The 20302-nt window shown below is 42.6% G+C and overlaps 1 protein-coding gene across 1 annotated transcript in view; it reads left to right on the plus strand.

Annotated features, from left to right (window-relative positions):
- The first annotated feature begins 277 nt into the window (after positions 1-277).
- PCSK2 (proprotein convertase subtilisin/kexin type 2) overlaps positions 278-20302 on the plus strand; it is a 188448-nt gene continuing 168423 nt past the window's right edge. Inside the window, exon 1 of the mRNA XM_065589670.1 lies at positions 278-705. Coding sequence (XP_065445742.1) covers positions 526-705 — 180 coding nt within the window. The 5' untranslated portion in view covers positions 278-525. The remainder of the gene's footprint in view (positions 706-20302) is intronic.

The following is a 20302-nucleotide window of genomic DNA, read 5'->3' on the forward strand; positions in this document are numbered from 1 at the left end:
CTCAGCACTGTCCCCCAAGGGAAACAAGCCTTTCGCCCCCAGGGTAACATACCACAGGGGTAGCGCTGCTGCTGCTCACAGCGTGTGTCTCTGCGGGCTCCCCCTCGCCTTGCCCCGGGAAATGGAGGAATTCTCCAGGGTGCTGAATCAGGCAGCAGCGGGAACCGCTCGCCTCGGGTTAGCCCTGGCCCAGCCCCCCCCCCCCCCCCCCGCACGTGATTGGCAGCGCTGCAATCTCACCTCGGCCGGTTGGTGCTTTCCTGGAGCCGCCGCGGAACTAGCGGCGAGGAGGAGCTGACAATGCAGATCTGGCCGCGAACCCCCCGCGCACAGACCCACCCGCAGCAGCTCACGAGCCGCCCAGCCGACTTCCCCCGCCTCGCCTCCTCCCCGCGCCAGCTGCCGAGGGAGCGCACACGCTGATGTGCTGCATTCAGCAGCACCCGGCTTAGCCTCCCCCCAAATCTTTACTCTCCTCGGCGGCGGGTTAGTGTATTTATTCTCTCCCTCTACTAGGCAAGAGCCATGAAGGGAGGCTGCATTACCCCGGGGACCATCGCTGGGCTCTTGTGCCTGGGTCTCCTTCTTTTGGCATCCGCTGAAATAGCCGTCTACACGAATCATTTTTTGGTGGAGTTGCACCGAGGGGGCGAGCCAGAAGCGAAGCAACTCGCTGCCGAATATGGCTTTAGTGGGGTCCGAAAGGTAAGAGCCTCTCGCTGTTTAATTGCATTGACAATTAGGGCCGTGGCGTGGTGCATTGTTTTGATAACAGCCGCTGCTGCACGTTGATGAGATCTCTGCACGCATTTTATAACATAGCAGGATACAGCTGCAGACAGAGCCCCGTTGGGTTGTGTGTCCCCCTCCCCCCCATATGTTGTGTAATTAAAATGCCCTTCAATTTGTACTAAGGTCATGCTTGAATGTTGTGGGTCTATGCACCTGATAACTGGTAGTTTTCAGAAAGAGAGCAGGAAATCATTTGTTTGAACGCACCCCTCCTTCAGCCCAGCTGGCAAGTTAATGTAAAGGAATGAAAACAAATAAGAGTTGTTTTAAAATTTGCTCCTTAATTCCTGTGGTGTAACATATTGAAATAGTGGATTTGCAAAGATCCACTACAAGCTACTCATCAGTGGTGACACGATATGATTCAGATCAGTGCTTCTTGGACTAAAAACAAGGAGTTTCGCCGCATGGTTAGTTTAGTACCTAGTAATTGCTGTGTAAACATCCTCCAATTTAACTCCCATCCTGAAATACTATTAAGCAATTTCTGGAACTGAACAAAAGAATGCATGGTGCACACCCATCGCTTCCTAAAGCCTACATACAGTGATCACTAATGGAAATTGCTTAGAAACTGCACCGCTATCAAAGATTTAAAGGTAACTAACCGAAGGAGCTTACATAACTTACATGTGAGGGTTCACATTTGCTTTGACACTCAGAGCCAGGCTGACAGAGGAATCGATGTTCATGGTCTTCTCTAAGAGCAATGTGAGATTTTAAGACAAGAGAACTTGATAAAAGGTAATGCAGGATCGTATACAGTTATTTGACCTGGAGAACTTGAAGCACCTTTTGACATTGTTTTGTTTCTGGTTGCTGAGAAGTCAACCCAGGCAAACCCAAACTGGCAATCTCTCCAGATCAAATGTGAATTAAACCTAGATGTGGATCTCTTAATCCAGGTTAGCTGAATAATAATAATAATAATAATAATGAATAATATAATTAATAAATAGATTAAACTATGGAACAGCTTTGATTAAATGCGTGAGGTCAATACAACTGTAGCCGTCAGGGTAAGGATAAACTCCCAGAAGGGAGAGGAATTGTGTTAGCATTGCTGCTCTTAGGTGTTTTTGTTTTCCCAGTAGTTATGCAATAAGAGCCCGATCCAACTTCCATTGTACTGAATGGGAGTCTGGTCTTTAACGTCAGGGAGCGGTGGATTGGGCCCTTCCATTTAGATCAAAACCAATGTGTAGTTAGACTGCCTTCTCCAGAGCAACTAACTGCATCTGGGCTGTATTGTGGCAGCTCCACTGAGGTTTCATTAGAGAAATTAAGGCAAAATAAATTACCACTTTGGCCTCATTCCAACTCTGACTCTGATACTGTGCTGGTTGGTAAGACTGAAATCCTTGTTCTGTTAGTAACAGGAATTCATTGCTGGTGCCTTTTGGAAGTGATCCTGTACCTGAGCCTCTGTATACTGCTGGGGTTTGTTGGATGTGACACTTTGGGCATCAGTCTCCCCTGTTCTTCCCAGCCTGCTCCTTCGCCACCATGTCCTGGGACCTGTCACTGCTTGTGCTGACTAGTGAGGTTGTGGGTCCCTGGCAGTGCTTATTTTCACCTTTGCTTTTTTAATGTGTATATTCTTATGATCCAGGTGGGGAAAATTCAGAGGAGAGAGAGAAGGAGGTGGGGAAGGGCCACTCCCCAGCAGCCTGGGGGCGAGAGTCCTGATCCTGTCTGAAATCCACAGCCGGGATTGTGCAATTTCACACATCTCCTGTGCATATTAAGAATTGTCCCAGGTATATTAATTTTACATTAAGAACAAGCCTGGCTCCTATTCTTGTATCTTCTCACAACAGAGAGCCAAGGCAAAGTTCCTGGTCTCCTAAGGTGTCCAACAGAGCACCTGCTTTCCATATAATCTGTGCAGAGGGAGCTATATTCCATGAACATGCTTCTATTTAGGAGCAAAACCTTCCAGATAAAAAGACAAAAGCAGTGCCAGGCCAGCAGACTAGCCCACAGCGATGTGTGTGGACTCCCAGGAATCATGCTCATAAACTATTCTGCTGTGGTTCACACACTGCACTGAGAGACTTCTAGATTACGTGATGTTATTCCCAAACAACCTGTGCCTTCTTCCACCCCCTCCCTACACACACTCTCTCTCTCTCTCTCTCTCTCTCGAGGCAGAGGAAATATCAGTGCCGTTTTTAAAATGTGTTGCATTTAGCAAGGTCTGTAGCAGAGGATAATACAAAGGAGGCTGATTACTATCTTCACTTTGACGGGGGGATCCTCACTATGTCTGGCACAGAGTTTGATGGCTCTGATTCAGTGCTCCGATCTCTGCTTTCTTTTGGCTTGTGCCAGCTGCTCTGTTGCTTTTTCAGTATTTGTGAACTCAGGAGACTCTTATCTCTCATGTCTTCACTGGTCTTATCTAGTGTACTTTCAGATCTTGATCCTGCAGAGGCAACTTTAATGGGACTACTCAGTGCAAAAAGTTAAAAGAGGGCATATGTAGCGTATGTCTATGCAGAATCAGCGCCTTCGGTTTTAAACTCTTCAGGATAGGTACCTACAACTATGGGCACTATATGAATAATAAACAGCCAGTTATTTTAAATAGATCTTTTTATTGCAAAGTTCTAAATTGTATAATGAAACATACAGAAAATACTCAAAATATTAAACTATATCACAGATAGCACTGATCATGGTTACATTCTTCAACCACAAGGGTCGTGTTTGGCAGTCTGATAAATTATTCACTCAAGCCAAATTCTGCCCTCCGTACTCATGTTGAAAAGCACCTCACTCTGCAGGTAATCACATTTATTTCAAGGGTGTTTCTTGCAAAGGAGGTGCTTTTCACCAGGAGTAAAGCTGGCAGAGTATAGCCCTCATTTGGTAATATATCATACTTATTTGGTCTTATATCTGTCTCTTCACAGGCACAGAATATCATATATGTAAATATAGGATACATATGGGAGAGGTGGTTTACCTTTTACATAATTCAGACAATATTTTTTTAAATAATTTAAGCTATTCGTTTCATAGAAGACTTTTAAAAATATCTAATTCAATGTATGCAGGGTTCATTCATAACTGACAAATGAGTTAATATAGCAGGTTGTTTAGCAGCAGATTTCCAGTGAAACATACCTGAGAAATTTGTAATGAGGGCTAATATTATGCATTCTAGCTGTTCTTTGACAGGCCAGACCCCCTTTGGGTAGGTCTACAATGGCAAAAAAAAAAAAAAGTGTGTTCTTACCTTTGTTTAGCTAACCCTAGTTAACTAATTCAGGCTGAAATGGCAATGAAGATGCAGCAACTTGGCTCTTAACTCTAGTCAGAAGCTCAAGTTCAATCTTTGGCTCCCCTGTGGCTTTTAACTCTAGCTCCGAATCTGAGGTAGTTATAGTCCATATTTGGGCCCCTAAATAAGTGGCTTGATTTTTTTTCTAATGCGTCGTGCCCAAGGACTTCAGTGGGAGATGCTGGGTGCTCATCCCTCTTGAAAATCAGGTGCCTAAATATAGATCTGGGATTCTGGCATTAGGCACGGATTCTTGAAAATCTTAACGTGAATTTATCGTATTTCAAATAATCCTAAACTCCCTTCTTTGCTTTAATTACATTTTAATGATGTACTTTGATTTGTAAGGTTGAGAGCTTTCCAATTTATCTGCACCTTCCTAAAACAACTCTAAAATTCCTCATAAAATGGTCACTCTTATAAACCACATTCATTTCTTCATGTTCCCACTCCTTCCAATCCAAACATTCAAAAATCATGAGATTTAAAACCAAAAATGTTCGGAGGGCTCTTTATTCGCTTTTGATCCCTCGAAGCGCTCTTGCAACACGTTTTCATGCTCTTGCTCACAACCCTGAAGGCTAGGAAATGAAAGCTGAGCAACCAGTATCCAGGACTTGAAGAATAATAGCAAATATTGTTAGACTCACGAAAAAATGGTAAGACTTGGCAACTCTGCATACTATACTTCGCACAGAAAAGACTGTTAAATTATATCATACCTCTCACTAGTCCATTATACAATCAATAAATTGTAGTTGGAAAAGAAGATTGTCACCTAATCTCTATCCATGATGAAGCAGGATTGTTCTATATTTCACATTTGCTAGTGTTCGTATTCTCTATTCAAGAAAATTAAACTTTGGTTTATTAAATGAAGCAATAGTCACAAAATATCAGTGTTTCCACAATAGAGCTTTTCTCAGTACAGATTACAGAAACAAATATTTAAATTCTGCTTCTTGATTTTGGCATCCTCATTCCCAGTTCTTAGGTCTTCTCTCATGAGGCAGTTGCAGATGGCAGTCACAAAGATTTGTGTGCAAGTTTTTAAGTAAGATCTACTTCCCTTCACATTTTGTTTTCATTAGCTATATCTCTCATAGTCATGACAAAATGCCACCATGTCTAAATACTCCATCTTCATTCATCTTGCAGAGGTGAAATGCTTTGAACAATCAGTAGTCAGTGTCCTAAAAATCTCAAAACATTTTGTGTTTGCTGCTTACAAACTATGGGCCAAATCCTGCATTGGTTGAAAATATGTAGAAGATCTGTGCCAATGCAGAAAGCAAAGATACATACCTGAGCAGGCGGTGGCTTTGCTCCCCATTTTGCTTAACACCAGCTGCATCTCTTCATTTCTTCCAACAAGTGCTGCACACAGTCTGGGGATTTGATCTGAGTGCAAGGGTTCAAAAAAGAGCCAGATAAGTTCAGGGAGGGTAGGTCCATCAATGGCTATTTGCCAGGATGGGCAAGGGTTGGTGTCCCTAGCCTCTGTTTGCCAGAAGCTGGGAATGGGCGACAGTGGATGGATCACTTGATGATTACCTGTTCTGTTCATTTCCTTTGAAGCACCTGGCATTGGCCATTGTCAGAAGACAGGATACTGGGCTAGATGGACCTGTGGTCTAACCCATGATAACTGTTCTTATGTTTTTATATTCAAGCAGCCCTGTCGATGACTACACTGCACTGCTTGTGGTACATCCGCTTTTCCCTCTTTTGAGCCGTGGCACAAACTTCGGGAGCACAGTGTTGGTCAGGAGTTTCTGTGGTGTAGAAATATAAATGAGTGGCAGACTGCCAGATTTGCAGCGGTTGAGCTCTTTACAATGGGCAAAATCCCCTCCACTCCCTTTTCTGAAGTGGTCAGGCTCCTTCTTCCTTCTCAATGGTCCTGTTCTGTGTTTTTCTCTGAATAAAACCATAATCCAAGGATTATTCAGATACCTTTGCGTATACAGGCCCTGAATTGTTTTTAGGTCTGCTCCCACTTCACACCGAATGCTATAAAGATAGTTTTCACAGTGGTCAGATCTGGATCAGCCCCTAAATCTTGAGAGAGGCTTTTTTGGGGATACATGCATAGATTATAATGCCAGAAAGGACCATTGAGATCATCTAGTCTGACCTCCTGTACAGCACAGGCCATAGGTTTTCTATTAACTCCTGTTTAAACTGGCAGATATCTGTTAGAAAAAACATCCAGTCTTGATTTAAAAATTGCCAGTGTTGGATGATCCACCACAACCCTTTTAAAATTGGGCCAGTGGCTAATTACCTTCACTATTTAAAATGTGCTTTATTTCTATATTTAAGGTTCAGTCCTGCATTTTCGTGCACCGAAAACGCTCAGTGATTGAAATGGAGAATTTTGCGTGAGTAAGGAATGTAGGATTTGGCTCTTGAGAATTTCTTATCAATTTTACTCAAACGTTTAGCAGCCTGTTTGGAGATCAGTGTTCAGCCAGACTTTTACCTGAGCCTCTGTGCGTGTACCTTCCCAATTTTTTGTGCACATACCTGTGTCTGCACTTTGCGGGTAAGTGCACCAATGTAGAATTTGCACACATTTTCTAACCCTAGAAAGTGCTGGTTTTGCGTAGGCAAAGTACTGATGTTAGAATGTTTACTATCATGGGAGCAGAACTTTGCCTCTGTAAAGTGCGGGTGAAAATATATGCAGATGAAAAAGGGGAGACCAATCTTTGGAAATGTAGGCCTTTGTGTGTGCACCATAGACATGTATTATTTTAAAATATAGGATCTGTTTCTGCTCCCATTGAAATCAGTGAGCTGAAGATCAGGTCTCAGACTAAAGCACACCCTAAGAGGAGTTCAATAATCGATTTTATGTCATCCTAGAAGATTCATTCGCACAAATATTCCTTCATTATGAAAATAGGAAAACCTCTCATTAAAACTATAAAGAAATGATCAGCCAAAGGTAAACTTTGATACTTAAATTTCATGAGGAATCCAAGGCTTTAATTTCACTGATCAGACTTTAATAATACAAACTGCATTAAAAGGTATGAAAAAGTAAATGTCCTACGTATTGTCTGAGCAGCACAAGTTTGGTGGGTCTTACGTGTCCAGAAGGGAATGATGCATACTCACACTTCTTGGTGTCTGAACTGATGTGCTCAGAAGATAGGAAGCAATTAGCCAGTAGGAAATGTATGATCTGGCTGCTGGAATTGCACACGTCTGGGTTCTGATGGACCATTCCCCATTTTAGAAAAAACTGGGAAGAAAGTAACTGAGAGGAGAGACACAGCAGGCTAGATTTTGAGGGATCCTTCCAGTTAGAGAAATACATTTCTTAGTACCTGGCATCTAATCACTGAATGGGGCCAAGATATAGAGCATAAAGGGCTTTTACTCACACCAGTGAGTAATTCTGTTGATGTTTTTGAAGTTAGTCCAGTATGACACAGGGGTAGCTGGGAAAAGCACTTGGCCCATAATGTCTGGAATTTTTTAAAAATTTTTTTTTGCATTCTCCCATGGATGCAGATATAGCACTGGTAGGAAACACTTTAAACTGCTATTCAAGCACAAATAAAAACAAACCAGTTATTGTATGTACACGCACAAACACACAGAGCAGAAAAAAAGAAGGAAGAATTTGCGACACAGCATAAAGAACATCTATGAAACAGCTTCTCATTTGCTATAGACCTGAATAATGCAGCATCCACTGGTAGTGAACTCTGTAGTTAAGGTTGAAATAATTATCTACTCAGCTGTAGTTTTCAATTTTGTTTAAGAGCATAGAATGTAAAACGAGAAATTCATACTTCCCTATTGCTGTTCCCCTCTGTAATTGCATCTCTTATTGTTTAGAAACATGAGTGATTTCTGTTTTCTAGCAAAATACACACATTCAAAGGTTGCTTCTAGAAATAACTCCATCAGAGTTTGTTATTGTTTGGGTGCTGTAGATTTGTAATCATGTAGATGTCCTAATGATACAAAACTCTGGCTGCTTATATAGTTGCATGCATTTATGATGTTGTTTACTGCACATCACCCGAACTCTCGGTAATGTTACATGTATAGCAACTCTTTCAATATACTGACAAAATTGATTATAGGACAAAGACCAGTAAAGACATTATGGATCTTTTTTTCTTTTTCATTTTTCTTTTAAATGATACAGGGCAGAACTGGGAATGTACATTTACTTATTTTTACTTCAAAATTGTGTTCAGTTTTCTCAGTGTCAGAGAAAAAATCTTCAAGAGAAGAAATATAAACATGTGAATAACTCTTCCAATAAATGTAGGATTTAAAAATACTGGGGCAGAGCCCCAACTGGCATATATTGCTCTAGCTCTATTTACATTAGGTGAAGAGCAGGGCCCAATGAATGTTGCCTAAGACATGCTATAGTTTGGTATGTAACCATAGAGCCTTCCCCGAGTACATGGTCAGTCCAGCTAACTGGGCAGCGCCCTGGGGAATTCTGTGGAGATGAGGAATCTGCGCTCCCAGGCAAAGCTGCTCAGTGTTCACCACTACTGATTTGAGGCTACATTAGCTCTGCCAGCTCGTGTACTTGGGATTTGTAGATGGCCTTTGAAAGGTGGATCTATTAGAACTGCTCCCACTGATGGAACTGGAGGAGGGTCATGTGGCCCCCTTGTTTCAGGGTTTCATGTCCTCCCATGAAGGAGCATCTTGAGAAAGGTAAGCACCTAGGCCTGGATGCACAAATGTTTAGGTGCCTAGAAAATTACTGGGATTCACAAAGTCTGAGTTAAGTACCTAGGCTCCCTATATAATAAATGGGGGGAAATAGGCACCTTAGACTATGATTCACAAAAGCCAGTAGGGCTAGGTACTGAGCTGCCTAAGTTACCAGTGCGAGATGCTGGCCAGAAGGGTGTGTGCTCTCACCAACAGCTAAGGGACAGCCACTCACCAAAATACTCATTCCCCACCCACCTATCCCACCAGTGGGGGCCTGACTAGCCACCACATTGCCAGATGCCTCAGGACGACCAGCCTATAATCACAGCTGCCTGTGGAGACCAAAAGCCACCTGCTTGCCCCCAGAGCTGCTACTGTGAGGAACATCTGCCACCTAAAGAAGCCTCCATGATAAGGTGATGGGTTGAGGAGCCCAAGGCGAGGCGTGGCGATGAAGGACTGATGTATTGAATTGGGGTTGGTGAGAGCCTGGAATAAATAGACTCTAAGGGGGAGTAAGTGAATAGACTTGGTAGGAGAGGGGAAGAGAGAATCAGACATTAATAGATATTTTGTGGGCAGGAGGGTGCAGGGAGAATATTTTAACCAGGGAGCACCACATGTTTTGACATCAGAGGCTGAATTTTTTGAGGGAGTTCCTTACAGCAGCTCAACAAAACCCACTGCAGAGCTTTGATCCATAGCATGCAGTGAGCTCAACCCCCCCTTCCAAATCTTTCCTCTCCCCTTCATGCCTCTAAGTGACAGAAGCAGTACAGTTCTGCTATGGCTGTAGACTTCTGTGCTCACATGGTTTGTGTCAGGATGCGCTACCTGAGGTGATAGGGTTGATACAGATGAAATAGCTCTTTCTATTTCCTTTATTTTTCCCTACCTAGTCCAGTACTGGAGTTTCTTTAGATTATTTCATTCTTGGCTCTAGGCCACAAAGTCATGATTTCAATACCAGAACTGGATAAACACAGATCAAATTGATCATCCTCGACATCAGTGGAGTTACACAGGGACTGAATATGTCCCAAAGTGCTGACACTGCAGTGCTGTACAGAAGAGGGATTGTTGCACTTTTAAAAATGCTGTCTTTTGAGGGAAGCATTGAGCTCTGGCAGCAGGCCAGGTGGAAGTTAAAAATCCCATTGCAGTAAGGAGAAAACTAAGCACTAAGGGGGACAGGATGGTATAGTTGAAATAGAGCCTTTGATTACTAGGTCATAGGTTCAAATCCAGCATAATTCAATAGTGATATGTGTAAACTGACAGTCCAGATCCTAAGGATAAGTGACTCTATCACAGGACCAACAGCATGTTTGGCATTAATTTGTTGGCAGACTTAACTGAGAGGCTGTGACGCTTTGGGGTTCAACCCAGACCAGTAAGGGGTTGTCACTACCTACCCTGTAAGCCTTTGTGCTGTGCAGCTTTGGTTCAGATCCCTGACACCAGCAGCCTGTTTTCAGCACAATGATCTCACCCTGGCTTCCACCAGCCTGGTTACTTCTTGCAGGGTGACCCCAACAGCCCCTTCAGCCCTGAGTTTCCCCCCAAACTGTCTCCTCTGCAGAGCTCAGCCCCTCCCACTGTAGCACTCACAAAACCGTATCCAGGTCACTGCTCCTTTACAGACAGAGTCCACAGCACTGGCCAGTTAGTTTGGCTGAGGATTTTACCTGTCAGTTTGAAACACTGCACTGAGATGGTTGTATAATCAAACAAGATTAAGTTTATTAACAGAGAACAGCTATTTAAGTGATACCAAGTAGAAGGAATTGGGATAGAAATGGTTACAAACCAACAAAAGTCAAAATATGCTTCTGAGACTAAAATCTAACTTAACAAGCTAGAGTCTTTTGTTCAAAGTTGTTTCTCACCACAGTTCTTCCAGCATAGCTGGCCAGTCCTTAGCCAGGATCCGACACACAAAGTCCAAAGCGCTTGACTCTTTAGGTGAAGGATGCTAAAATAGTTCTCTGTTTCTGCTTATATCTCCCAAAGTGCATTGACCTGGTTGCAAGAGGCAGGAAAGCTTCCTGTTGTTCTTCCATTTCTGTGGGCTTCCCATCCCCCGGCTAATTTGTATGTAAATGGGGCTTCCATTGTTTTGATTCCATAATGCTTGATTTACATTGGAGACAGGCAGACTGCCTTCCCTCCTGTCTGGGAAAACACCTGTTTCTCCCATCAGTCCCAGAGTTTAAAGCATCATTTCAGTGAGTATCCATAATTCCCTTACATTTCACAATGATCTTAATCACCAGCCACAGGCTTTCAGAAAAGACCTTACTTGATACACTTTCATAGTGCAAAAAGCAACAGAGGGTCCTGTGGCACCTTTTAGACTAACAGAAGTACTGGGAGCATAAGATTTCGTGGGTAAGAACCTCACTTCTTCAGATGCAAGGGTCAGACTTGCATCTGAAGAAGTGAGGTTCTTACCCACGAAAGCTTATGCTCCCAGTACTTCTGTTAGTCTCAAAGGTGCCACAGGACCCTCTGTTGCTTTTTACAGATTCAGACTAACACGGCTACCCCTCTGATACTTGACTTTCATAGTGCAGTAACATTACAATCAGTTGATTCCATTGCTTATTTTTGGGGTTCAGACTCTTTCTTCCTCTGGGGTGGCTTGACCCCAAGTGTCAGAGGCCAAGGACTGAATGGACTTGGACACTGACCTACTGTCCCAGTGCTAGACTTGAGTCTTCCAAACCAGCACTGAGGCCCGTTAGCTAACATTATGGAGATGCTTGAATTTCTGTTGCACCTCAGAGATATCCAGAGCTGCCAATCCACCACCTTTCAGGAGAATCAACTTCTTTTTAAGTGTAGGAGATAACCTGGTGTCCTGTACAGTTTTTTCCTCACTCAAACAAGTTGTAAGATATAAGGCCTTGCCTATACGTAAAACATTTGCTGCTTTCACTATGCTAGCATTGTTTAAGTGGCAAAAAAACAAAACAAAACCAAAAAACCCTAGTGTATGTTGCTATATCAGTGTAATAAAAGTACTTATTCTGGTACAGCAAAATGAAATAAGCGACTGTGGTGTAAAGCACCTTTTGCTTGTATAACTGTGTCTGCACTAAGGCTTTTACCAGCATAACTATCTAAGTAAAAAAAATCACTGACATATGCTTTACTGACATAGTTATACCAGAAAACTTTTTAAGCATAGACCAGGTATAGGTCTACACTTTTACAGGTGCCTATAGTGAAAGCTTTTTCTGCTTAAGCATTTACAGGATTATTCTAAAAATCCCTAGCCATTGCAGCTCAAATTTCAAATAGTTGCAGTGAAGTACTTGCAAAGTAGTTGCTGCATTATATCTGGAAATTTCTTTGGTGGATTGTTTCAAGTAACAAATCCTGAGAAACTTGTCAGCTGCTCGGAGACAATTTCACTAACCCCCAAATCAGCTAAATTAATCAAATTATTGGGTATGATTCAGTGAGCTGTAATTAAAAATATCATACCTCAGAAACCCATTTGTGAAGTTTCTATTTGTAAAATAATATTTTGGTAATTGCTGAAAGAATCTCAATTGCAAAAATGCTGTGCAATATGTTATCAGTATAATTGATCTTTTTCCTGCACTGGCCTCCTAGTTATTTCTAAAGTGTATTATGAATTGTGTCAGGTCCCCAGAGGACTTGGGTATGCAATAATTTTATAAAGGGTATAATGACCTGGCTAAGGGGTATGTATCTCTCTCCCTCTACTGGCAGGAATAAGAACTCCTCAACTGTTTGTCAGTCTCTCTACACGGGATTTTCAAAGGAAGTTTGGAGTTCACCTCTTAATGTAAATCAATGGATGCTGGGTACTTAACTCCCTTGGCTGCTTTTGAAAAATCCCATTCTATAGTGCTAAAATTGTAGCTCAAGTGGTGAGGGTTTGTGTTTTGGATTAGGAGGGTCTGAATTCTATCCCTGTTGTTGCAAGAAGTTCTACATGGCTGTCATGTGCAATTTAGCAGCAAGCATGAAATCCTTGTTGACCATAGATTTGTTACATTATTATGAAGCTGGACCCACCCAGTTGAACTCCAGTTGTATTGGAGGCTTAGTGATAACTGAATAAGGAAACTGGGTCCTGGTCCATTATTCTCACGATTCATTTATTTATCCATTTGTATTTTGTGTGCCGACAATAGGAGGGGATATTTTTCATTTTTACACCCAAAACATGAATAACACACAAAGAGATTTGTCATGTATTATCAACCTTCCCCAGTAAAACTTCCATGTATATGTTATGTTCTTAACTTACTTCATTGCCCACTTGAAACAAATAAAAATAATGACTTAATTGCCCATATATAACCTGTTTTCAGGCAGCCAATGAGTGTTCCAGCTACCCATGACTGAACTAGAGCATTTACTCACCAGTTCAATACAAGAAGGTAACTATACAAGACCACACTGTATTGTGGCCAAAATTATATAACCATGATTTAAAAACCTGAAACAAAATAACATTTAAAGTTATAAAAAAAAATTCTTAATGAAAAAAAAAGACAGAGAGAGAAATGGACAATATTATTTGGCCCTGTTTGGATATGAAGCTAGAGCCAGATGGTAGAGTCTCCGATTCTTCCAGGTGCCTAAGGAAAGAGTATGTATTATGCAGCCTACTCTACATGTGCATTCTGTAGCTATTCTCTTATCTTCTCAGACAATCTTTGTGGAAGTACATGTGTGAAATTAATGAGTCTTTTCACAATTATGATTCTTAGACCATGAGCTCTCTGGGGCAGAGACTGCCTTTGTTTTACTTGTTTGTACAATGCCTAGGATGATAGAAATCCCTGACTAGGACTTCTACATGTAACTGCAATATAAGTAATTAATCATTCATTTCTGTACTATGCACATATCATACTTTTCTTCATCACTAAATGTCTAGTTATGGGCCTGAGCCAACCCCCACTCAATCTGAACCTCTAAATTTGGGTTGGAGGTTTTCAGAATCAGAACCCAGATCTAAACTCAGTTTTGTTAAGGCCTCTATCATTAAAATGGGTGGATCCAAAACCCCAGATCTAAACAGGCCTGAAATTTTGGGTGTTTGAGATCCAGATCCACATTTTTGCATTGTGAGCCAATCTCAAAAATCCCACAAACAGCTGTTTTCTTTCTCTCAGACACATTTACAGTCAAACTCTTTCATACAGTTCCAAAACACAGTCTGTCTGTCTTTCTTGAATGTGTTTTACAGCCAATGCGCATGGTACCCCAGTAGAGTTTTCCAGGCTCTAAAGGCCGAAACATGCTGAGTAGCTAATTAAAAGCCTACATTTGCCTCACTTGATTGATGTAATTTAAGAAAGATAACGTATCAGTACATACTAGATTAACCTCAATTTATGATGGCAATAAACTGCTGACATTTATTAATTGGTATTAACAACCAATAAAGTCTTATTCTGCAGCTGCCTGAAAAATCAGTAAGCAAGGATTCTTGATGGTGGGGTGCCATTTTCCTTCCTTTAACCTCCAGCAACAGTGAGTTTAGTTCATCTTCTTTGTTTCTTCCAAGAAGGAGCTCTTGAATCTACTGTGATTCCTGACAAAGGGTTAGATGCTCTGTTATACTGGTGCAAATCTGGAGTAACTCCCTTGGGTTCTAATGAATTACTTCAGACTCATGCTGGTGTAAATGAGAGCAGAATTTGGCCAGGGGTTATAATGTGACAATGCTAAAGAATCTCAGTAACTCACTTTCTTCTAACACTAAACAAGGAACTTTACTAGAATGAAGAAAACAGCCTTATCTCTCTGAAGCCACCTCTGTATGAATTCTGGGGCAAATATGGTCCCAGCTTTCACCAGATCTATTCTCTTTATTATGCAAACAACCAGGTCACTATTATCATTATGCATCAACAAAGAAAAGGGAGGAAAGGTCATCTAGTCAAATGATCCTTTGCTAGGAGGGGGCTGTTGTTTTCGGTGATCCCATTCCTGCTTAGACAGGAATATATTATGTATCCCTAAATTCCGAGAAGATAAATTGCTAGAAGAATTGCTTAAGCTTAGTAACATGGCTTTTCCTTTAGGCAGATGTGGCTGTTATGATGAGGAAATTGCTGTCATGTTTTATTTACATTTTAAAAAATATTTATGAATATCTATTGCCAGACAAGAACCTGAAGATATAAATATAATAATTATGCTTTGCACTTAATATTTTCAAAGCACTGTACAAACATTTGTGAATCCTAACAGGTGACGTAGGTAAATAAGTATTATTACCTCCGTATTACAGGCAAGACAACTGAAATGTAACAAAGTGAATGATTTGATTTGTAGAGGCTCTAAGCACCTGCAACTCTCATTAAAGTGGTTGCTTGTCACATCTGAAAATTAGGCCATAGGTACCATGGCCAAGTTGTAAGTGAGTATCAGAGCCATGATTAGAAACTCAGGTGCTACAGCACAGGCTCCATCCAGCAGAGAGAACACTGCCTCTCTCAAGCAATGATTCATTATAATGGTGCAGCAGCACTACTATAGCTATAGGTTGGGTCTTGACTTCTGTTTAAAGGCTGACCTTGCTAAATTCTGAAAAAAAGGACATGCTTAGTCAAATTCCTTGAATCGTAGTGTGCCTCAGAAGGGTGCAGAGCAGGGTTAGTGACCCATATGTGGGATCATTTGAGCTAGTGGTTGCGGTGATATAAGCCAGGAAAAATAGCCATTTTGCAAAAAATGCTTTTATTTTTTTTAATTTTTTTTTTGCGCAGAGTTAGAGATCAAACTCTTGATGTGACGCAGGCCAAAAAGGTCTCAATTGGTTGAATTTTATCCAAAGCAGTCCATGATACACACTAAATCAGTGGACGTGATATATCTTGACTTTAGCAAAGCCTTTGATATGGTCTCCCACAGTATTCTTGCCAGGAAGTTAAAAAAGTATGGATTGGATGAATGGACTATAAGGTGAATTGAAAGCTGGCTAGATTGTTGAGCTCAGTGGGTAGTGATTAATGGCTCGATGTCTAGTTGGCAGACAGGGAGAGTCAAGCGGAGTGCCCCAGGGGTCGGTCCTGGGGCCAGTTTTGTTCAACATCTTTATTAATGATCTGGAGGATGGCGTGGACTGCACTCTCAGCAAGTTTGCAGATGACACTAAACTGGGAGGAGAGTTAGGTATGCTGGAGGGTAGGAATAGGGTCGAGAGTGACCTAGACAAATTGGAGAATTGTTGATGAGGTTCAACAAGGACAAGTGCAGAGTCCTGCACTTAGGATGGAAGAATCCCATGCACCGCTACAGGCTGGGGACCGACTGGCTAAGCAGCAGTTCTGCAGAAAAAGACCTGGGGATTACAGTGGATGAGAAGCTGGATATGAGTCAGCAGTGTGCCCTTGTTGCCAAGAAGGCTAATGGCATATTGGGCTGCATTAGTAGGAGCATTGCCAGCAGATTGAGGGAAGTGATTATTCCCCACTATTCGTCACTGGTGAGGCCACATCTGGAGTATTGTGTCCAGTTTTGGTCCCCCCACTACAGAAGGGATGCGGACAAATTGGAGAGAGTCCAGTGGAAGGCAACAAAAATGATCAGGGGGCTGGGGCACATGACTTACAAGGAGAGGCTGAGGGAACTGGGCTTGTTTAGCCTGCAGAAGAGAAGAGTGAGGGGGGATTAGCCTTCAACTACCTGAAGGGGGATTCCAAAGAGGATGGAGCTCGGCTGTTCTCAGTGGTGGCATATGACAGAACAAGGAGCCAATGGTCTCAAGTTGCAGTGGGGGACGTCTAGGTGGGATATTAGGAAACACTGTTTTACTAGGAGGGTGGTGAAGCACTGGAATGGGTGACCTAGGGAGGTGGTGGAATCTCTGCCCTTAGAGGTTTTTAAGGCCCGGCTTGACAAAGCCCTGGCTGGGATGCTTTAGTTGATGCAGGTCCTGCTTTGAGCAGGGGATTGGACTAGATGACTCCTGAGGTCTCTTCCAACCTTAATCTTCTAAGATTCTATGAAATCTTTGGGGGACTCAAACTGAGAAGGTTTATAAGAAAATGTACATTTTTTTTACAGTGTGCCCGCCAATACAGAAAAACAGGTGGAGTTTTATATGCTTCTGTAAGTGCTCTAAAATCAGAACAGTTACTTGGATTGCTTTGTATGTGGGCATGGTGTAATGTTAGGGTCCAAATATGGGGTCATTTTCACTGAAAGGTTCCTGCGTTAAAGTTCCCCACTCCCCCCAGATAAACCGTTTCCTTCAGCTGTCTTGTAGTGTTAAACTGGGAGGTACTAATGACCAGATGAATCACAGACCTCCTTGAGATTGATGGCTGTGAACTCTCCCTTCAATTAACATAATTTAGGATAAATTAATCACAATCCTCCCACCTAAGATAAAAGTAGTTTTATTCTTGGGGGAATGCAATCAAAGTATCTGGAGGAAAAACTGGCATGTGAATGCTTCCTGGAGGGGAGAGGTCTTGGCGGGGAGCAGTGGAGAATAGGGGAAGAGGGGTTTAGGACTCCCATGGGGGAGGGGAGATATAGGGTGTGGATACATGGTGATAAGGGGAAGGGAGAGAGGCTGGGGGATCAGGTGAGGGAGGTGTGGCACCCCACAACTCTGCCAGTGCACCTCAACCCCCTTGCACCCCAACCTTCCTGCACCCCACAGCTCTGCCTGTGCACCCCAACCGATGTACACATCTTGTGAACACTTACACTGTGAGCTCTTTGGGGTACAGATTGTCTTGGTTGTTACTAAAGTGGTGCAGCAGTGCCACTATAGTTAAGGTTGCATCACGACTTCTGTTTACAGGTCAACCTTTCCAAGTCCTCTAAAATCAACATGCTTGGTCAGAATCCTTTGAAATTTGGTGTGCCTCAGAAGGGGGCAGGATAAGGTAAATGAGCCACATTGGGGATTGTTTGAGCTTGGTTGTAGAGATATAAGCCCCTCCCCCCATTAGCCATTTTTCAAAATGTTTATAAGTGAGGTTTTACTGGCACAGAGCTAGAGATCAAACTATGATGTGGGTCCAGATGGCTCAGTTGGTCAAATTTTACCCAGGTTAGTGCCTGGCACCCACTTGAGTCTTTGCGGGACTCAACTTCTGAATGGCATTTAAGAACATGATCACTTCTTCCCTTGTGCAGATGTGCAGCCTGGAAGGACTACAGTGCACATGCACCAACAAAGGAAAAAACCCCCAAAACTATGAGAGGGTTTCTGTGCAGCCACTTCTGTTTGCCTGGGGTAGTTTGAGGCAACATGCTGATGCCATTCCCCATCAGTGAATGCCTTGCCAGTGGTGTTTCCATCTATGCAATAAAGATTTAAAGACTCCTGGTGTCTGTTATAATATAACATGTTTATCTGATGGGGCGGTTTACTGTGAGCACAGCAGAATAGTCAGGAGCTGGTCTAGCAACATTTTTGTTAGAACGGGTTGGGAGAAGCCATAGACAGCGGACTTTGTGTGTGTGTGTGTGTGTGTGTGAGCGAGAGAGTGGGGGTTGGGGGTGTGTGGAATGGAGGTTTAGGGACAGGGAGAGGGGTTGTGGCTGCAGAGGGGGCAGGAAATGAGGATGGGTGGTAGGCAAGGCTTAGATTGGTTGTCTGAGAAAATGTGTATTTTACTAGCTCCTGGTGGTTGGTGGGGAGAGGGAGAAAGGGGGTGGTAAGTGACTACTTCCTGATCTTGGGGCAGATTAATGTGATGTTTCCCAAGATGCACTGCACAGAGATTTGGAACTGACAGCACAAGTACCTTGGCCACTGAGGGGAGAGAAATATATGTGCTGCCAGGGTTGCCAACGTATGGATTCTGGGCAATTTTGGATCTCAAGGTTGTAGAAGTTTGTGAGAGAGCAAGGAGTACACCATGACATGAGGATTGCTGACTACAGGGTGGAGAGAGGTAGCCTGCATTGGAATCACATTTTGCCCACTCTGCGGCATCTATGATCACTGACTTAGGAGTTTGTGATAAACCGTTTTTGGCGAATCCCTCAGGTGGAGATGATTTGGGACTTATTCCTGGTGTACACCTCATACAACCTATGAGAGCAGATTTGGACCTCATCAGAGATTTGTGTCCAAGAGCTGTGATAAAGTTTTCTCTGATTTGGCTGAGCATCGGAATAATCACTACAGTGACAATATGAAAGCTAGTAATAAGTACTGGAAGAACATTAATCAGGAAATTGGAGGCTTCATGGCTGATCGGACTGTATGGCATAGAAATATTACCAGCTCTGACACCTTGTTCCTTGGAGATGGTGTACATTTATTGGACACAAGTCAGAAAAATCTTTCTCTCAAACATAAAACTCAATATTTTAGAACAGAAACCCTGTCTGTGATTTCTCTCGCTGGCCCTAATTCTCAGCACTGTAGCATCTGAGGGCATGTCAACACTATAAACGTAACTCGACCTATGTTAGGTTGACAGACAGCCACCGCAGTAATTACTGCAGTGGTTCACACAATCATAGAATTGTAGGACTGGAAGGGAAATCCAGAGGTCATCTAGTCCAGTCCCCTGTGTTCATGGCAGGACCAATTATTATCTAGACCATCCCTGACAGGTGTTTGTCTAACCTGCTCTTAAAAATCTCCAATGATGGAGATTCCACAACCTCCCTAGGCAATTTATTCCAGTTCTTAATCACCCTGACAGGAAGTTTTTCCTAATGTCCAACCTAAACTTCCTTTGCTGCAATTTAAGCCCATTGCGTCTTGTCCTATCCTCAGAAGTTAAGAAGAACAATTTTTCTCCCTCTTTCTTGTAACAACCTTTTATGTACTTGAAAACTGTTATCATGTCCCCTCTCTGTCTTCCTTTTTCCAGACTAAACAAACCTAATATTTTCAGTCTTCCCTCATAGGTCATGTTTTCTAGACCTTTAATCATTTTTGTTGCTCTTATCTGGACTTTCTCCATATCTTTCCTGAAATGTGGTGCCCAGAACTGGACAAAATACTCTAGATGAGGCCTAATCAGCATGGAATAGAGCAGAAGAATTACTTCTCATGTCTTGCTTTCAGCACTCCTGCTAATACATCCCACAATGATGGTTGCTTTTTTTTCAACAGTGTTACACTGTTGACTCATATTTAGCTTGTGGCCCACTATGACCCCCAGATCTCTTTCTACAGTACTCCTTCCTAGGCAGTCATTTCCCACTTGTAACACCAACAGACCCCGGTCATCAGCAGGCGGGATTGAACCTGGGGCCTTTGGAGCTTAGTGCATGAGCCTCTACCTCATGAGCTAAAAGCCAACTGACTCTTAGCTAAGGCTGTAGACCAGACTCATTTAACTCTCTCTAAGTGGTCTCGGTGCCACTAGATGGGACAGAACACCACACCCAGGAGGTGTCTAGGTTACATATGCACTGAGTCTCAGTACAGAATGAACCTTGAGATAATGAGTAAGGATAATCCAACTGATCTTTAACTACCCTGGTGGGACAGGAATATGAAAGATACTTTGCTGCTAAGTCCTTAAGAGTTCTCTA

Source organism: Chrysemys picta, chromosome 3 (assembly GCF_011386835.1).
Source record: "Chrysemys picta bellii isolate R12L10 chromosome 3, ASM1138683v2, whole genome shotgun sequence".
NCBI lineage: Eukaryota > Metazoa > Chordata > Testudines > Emydidae > Chrysemys > Chrysemys picta.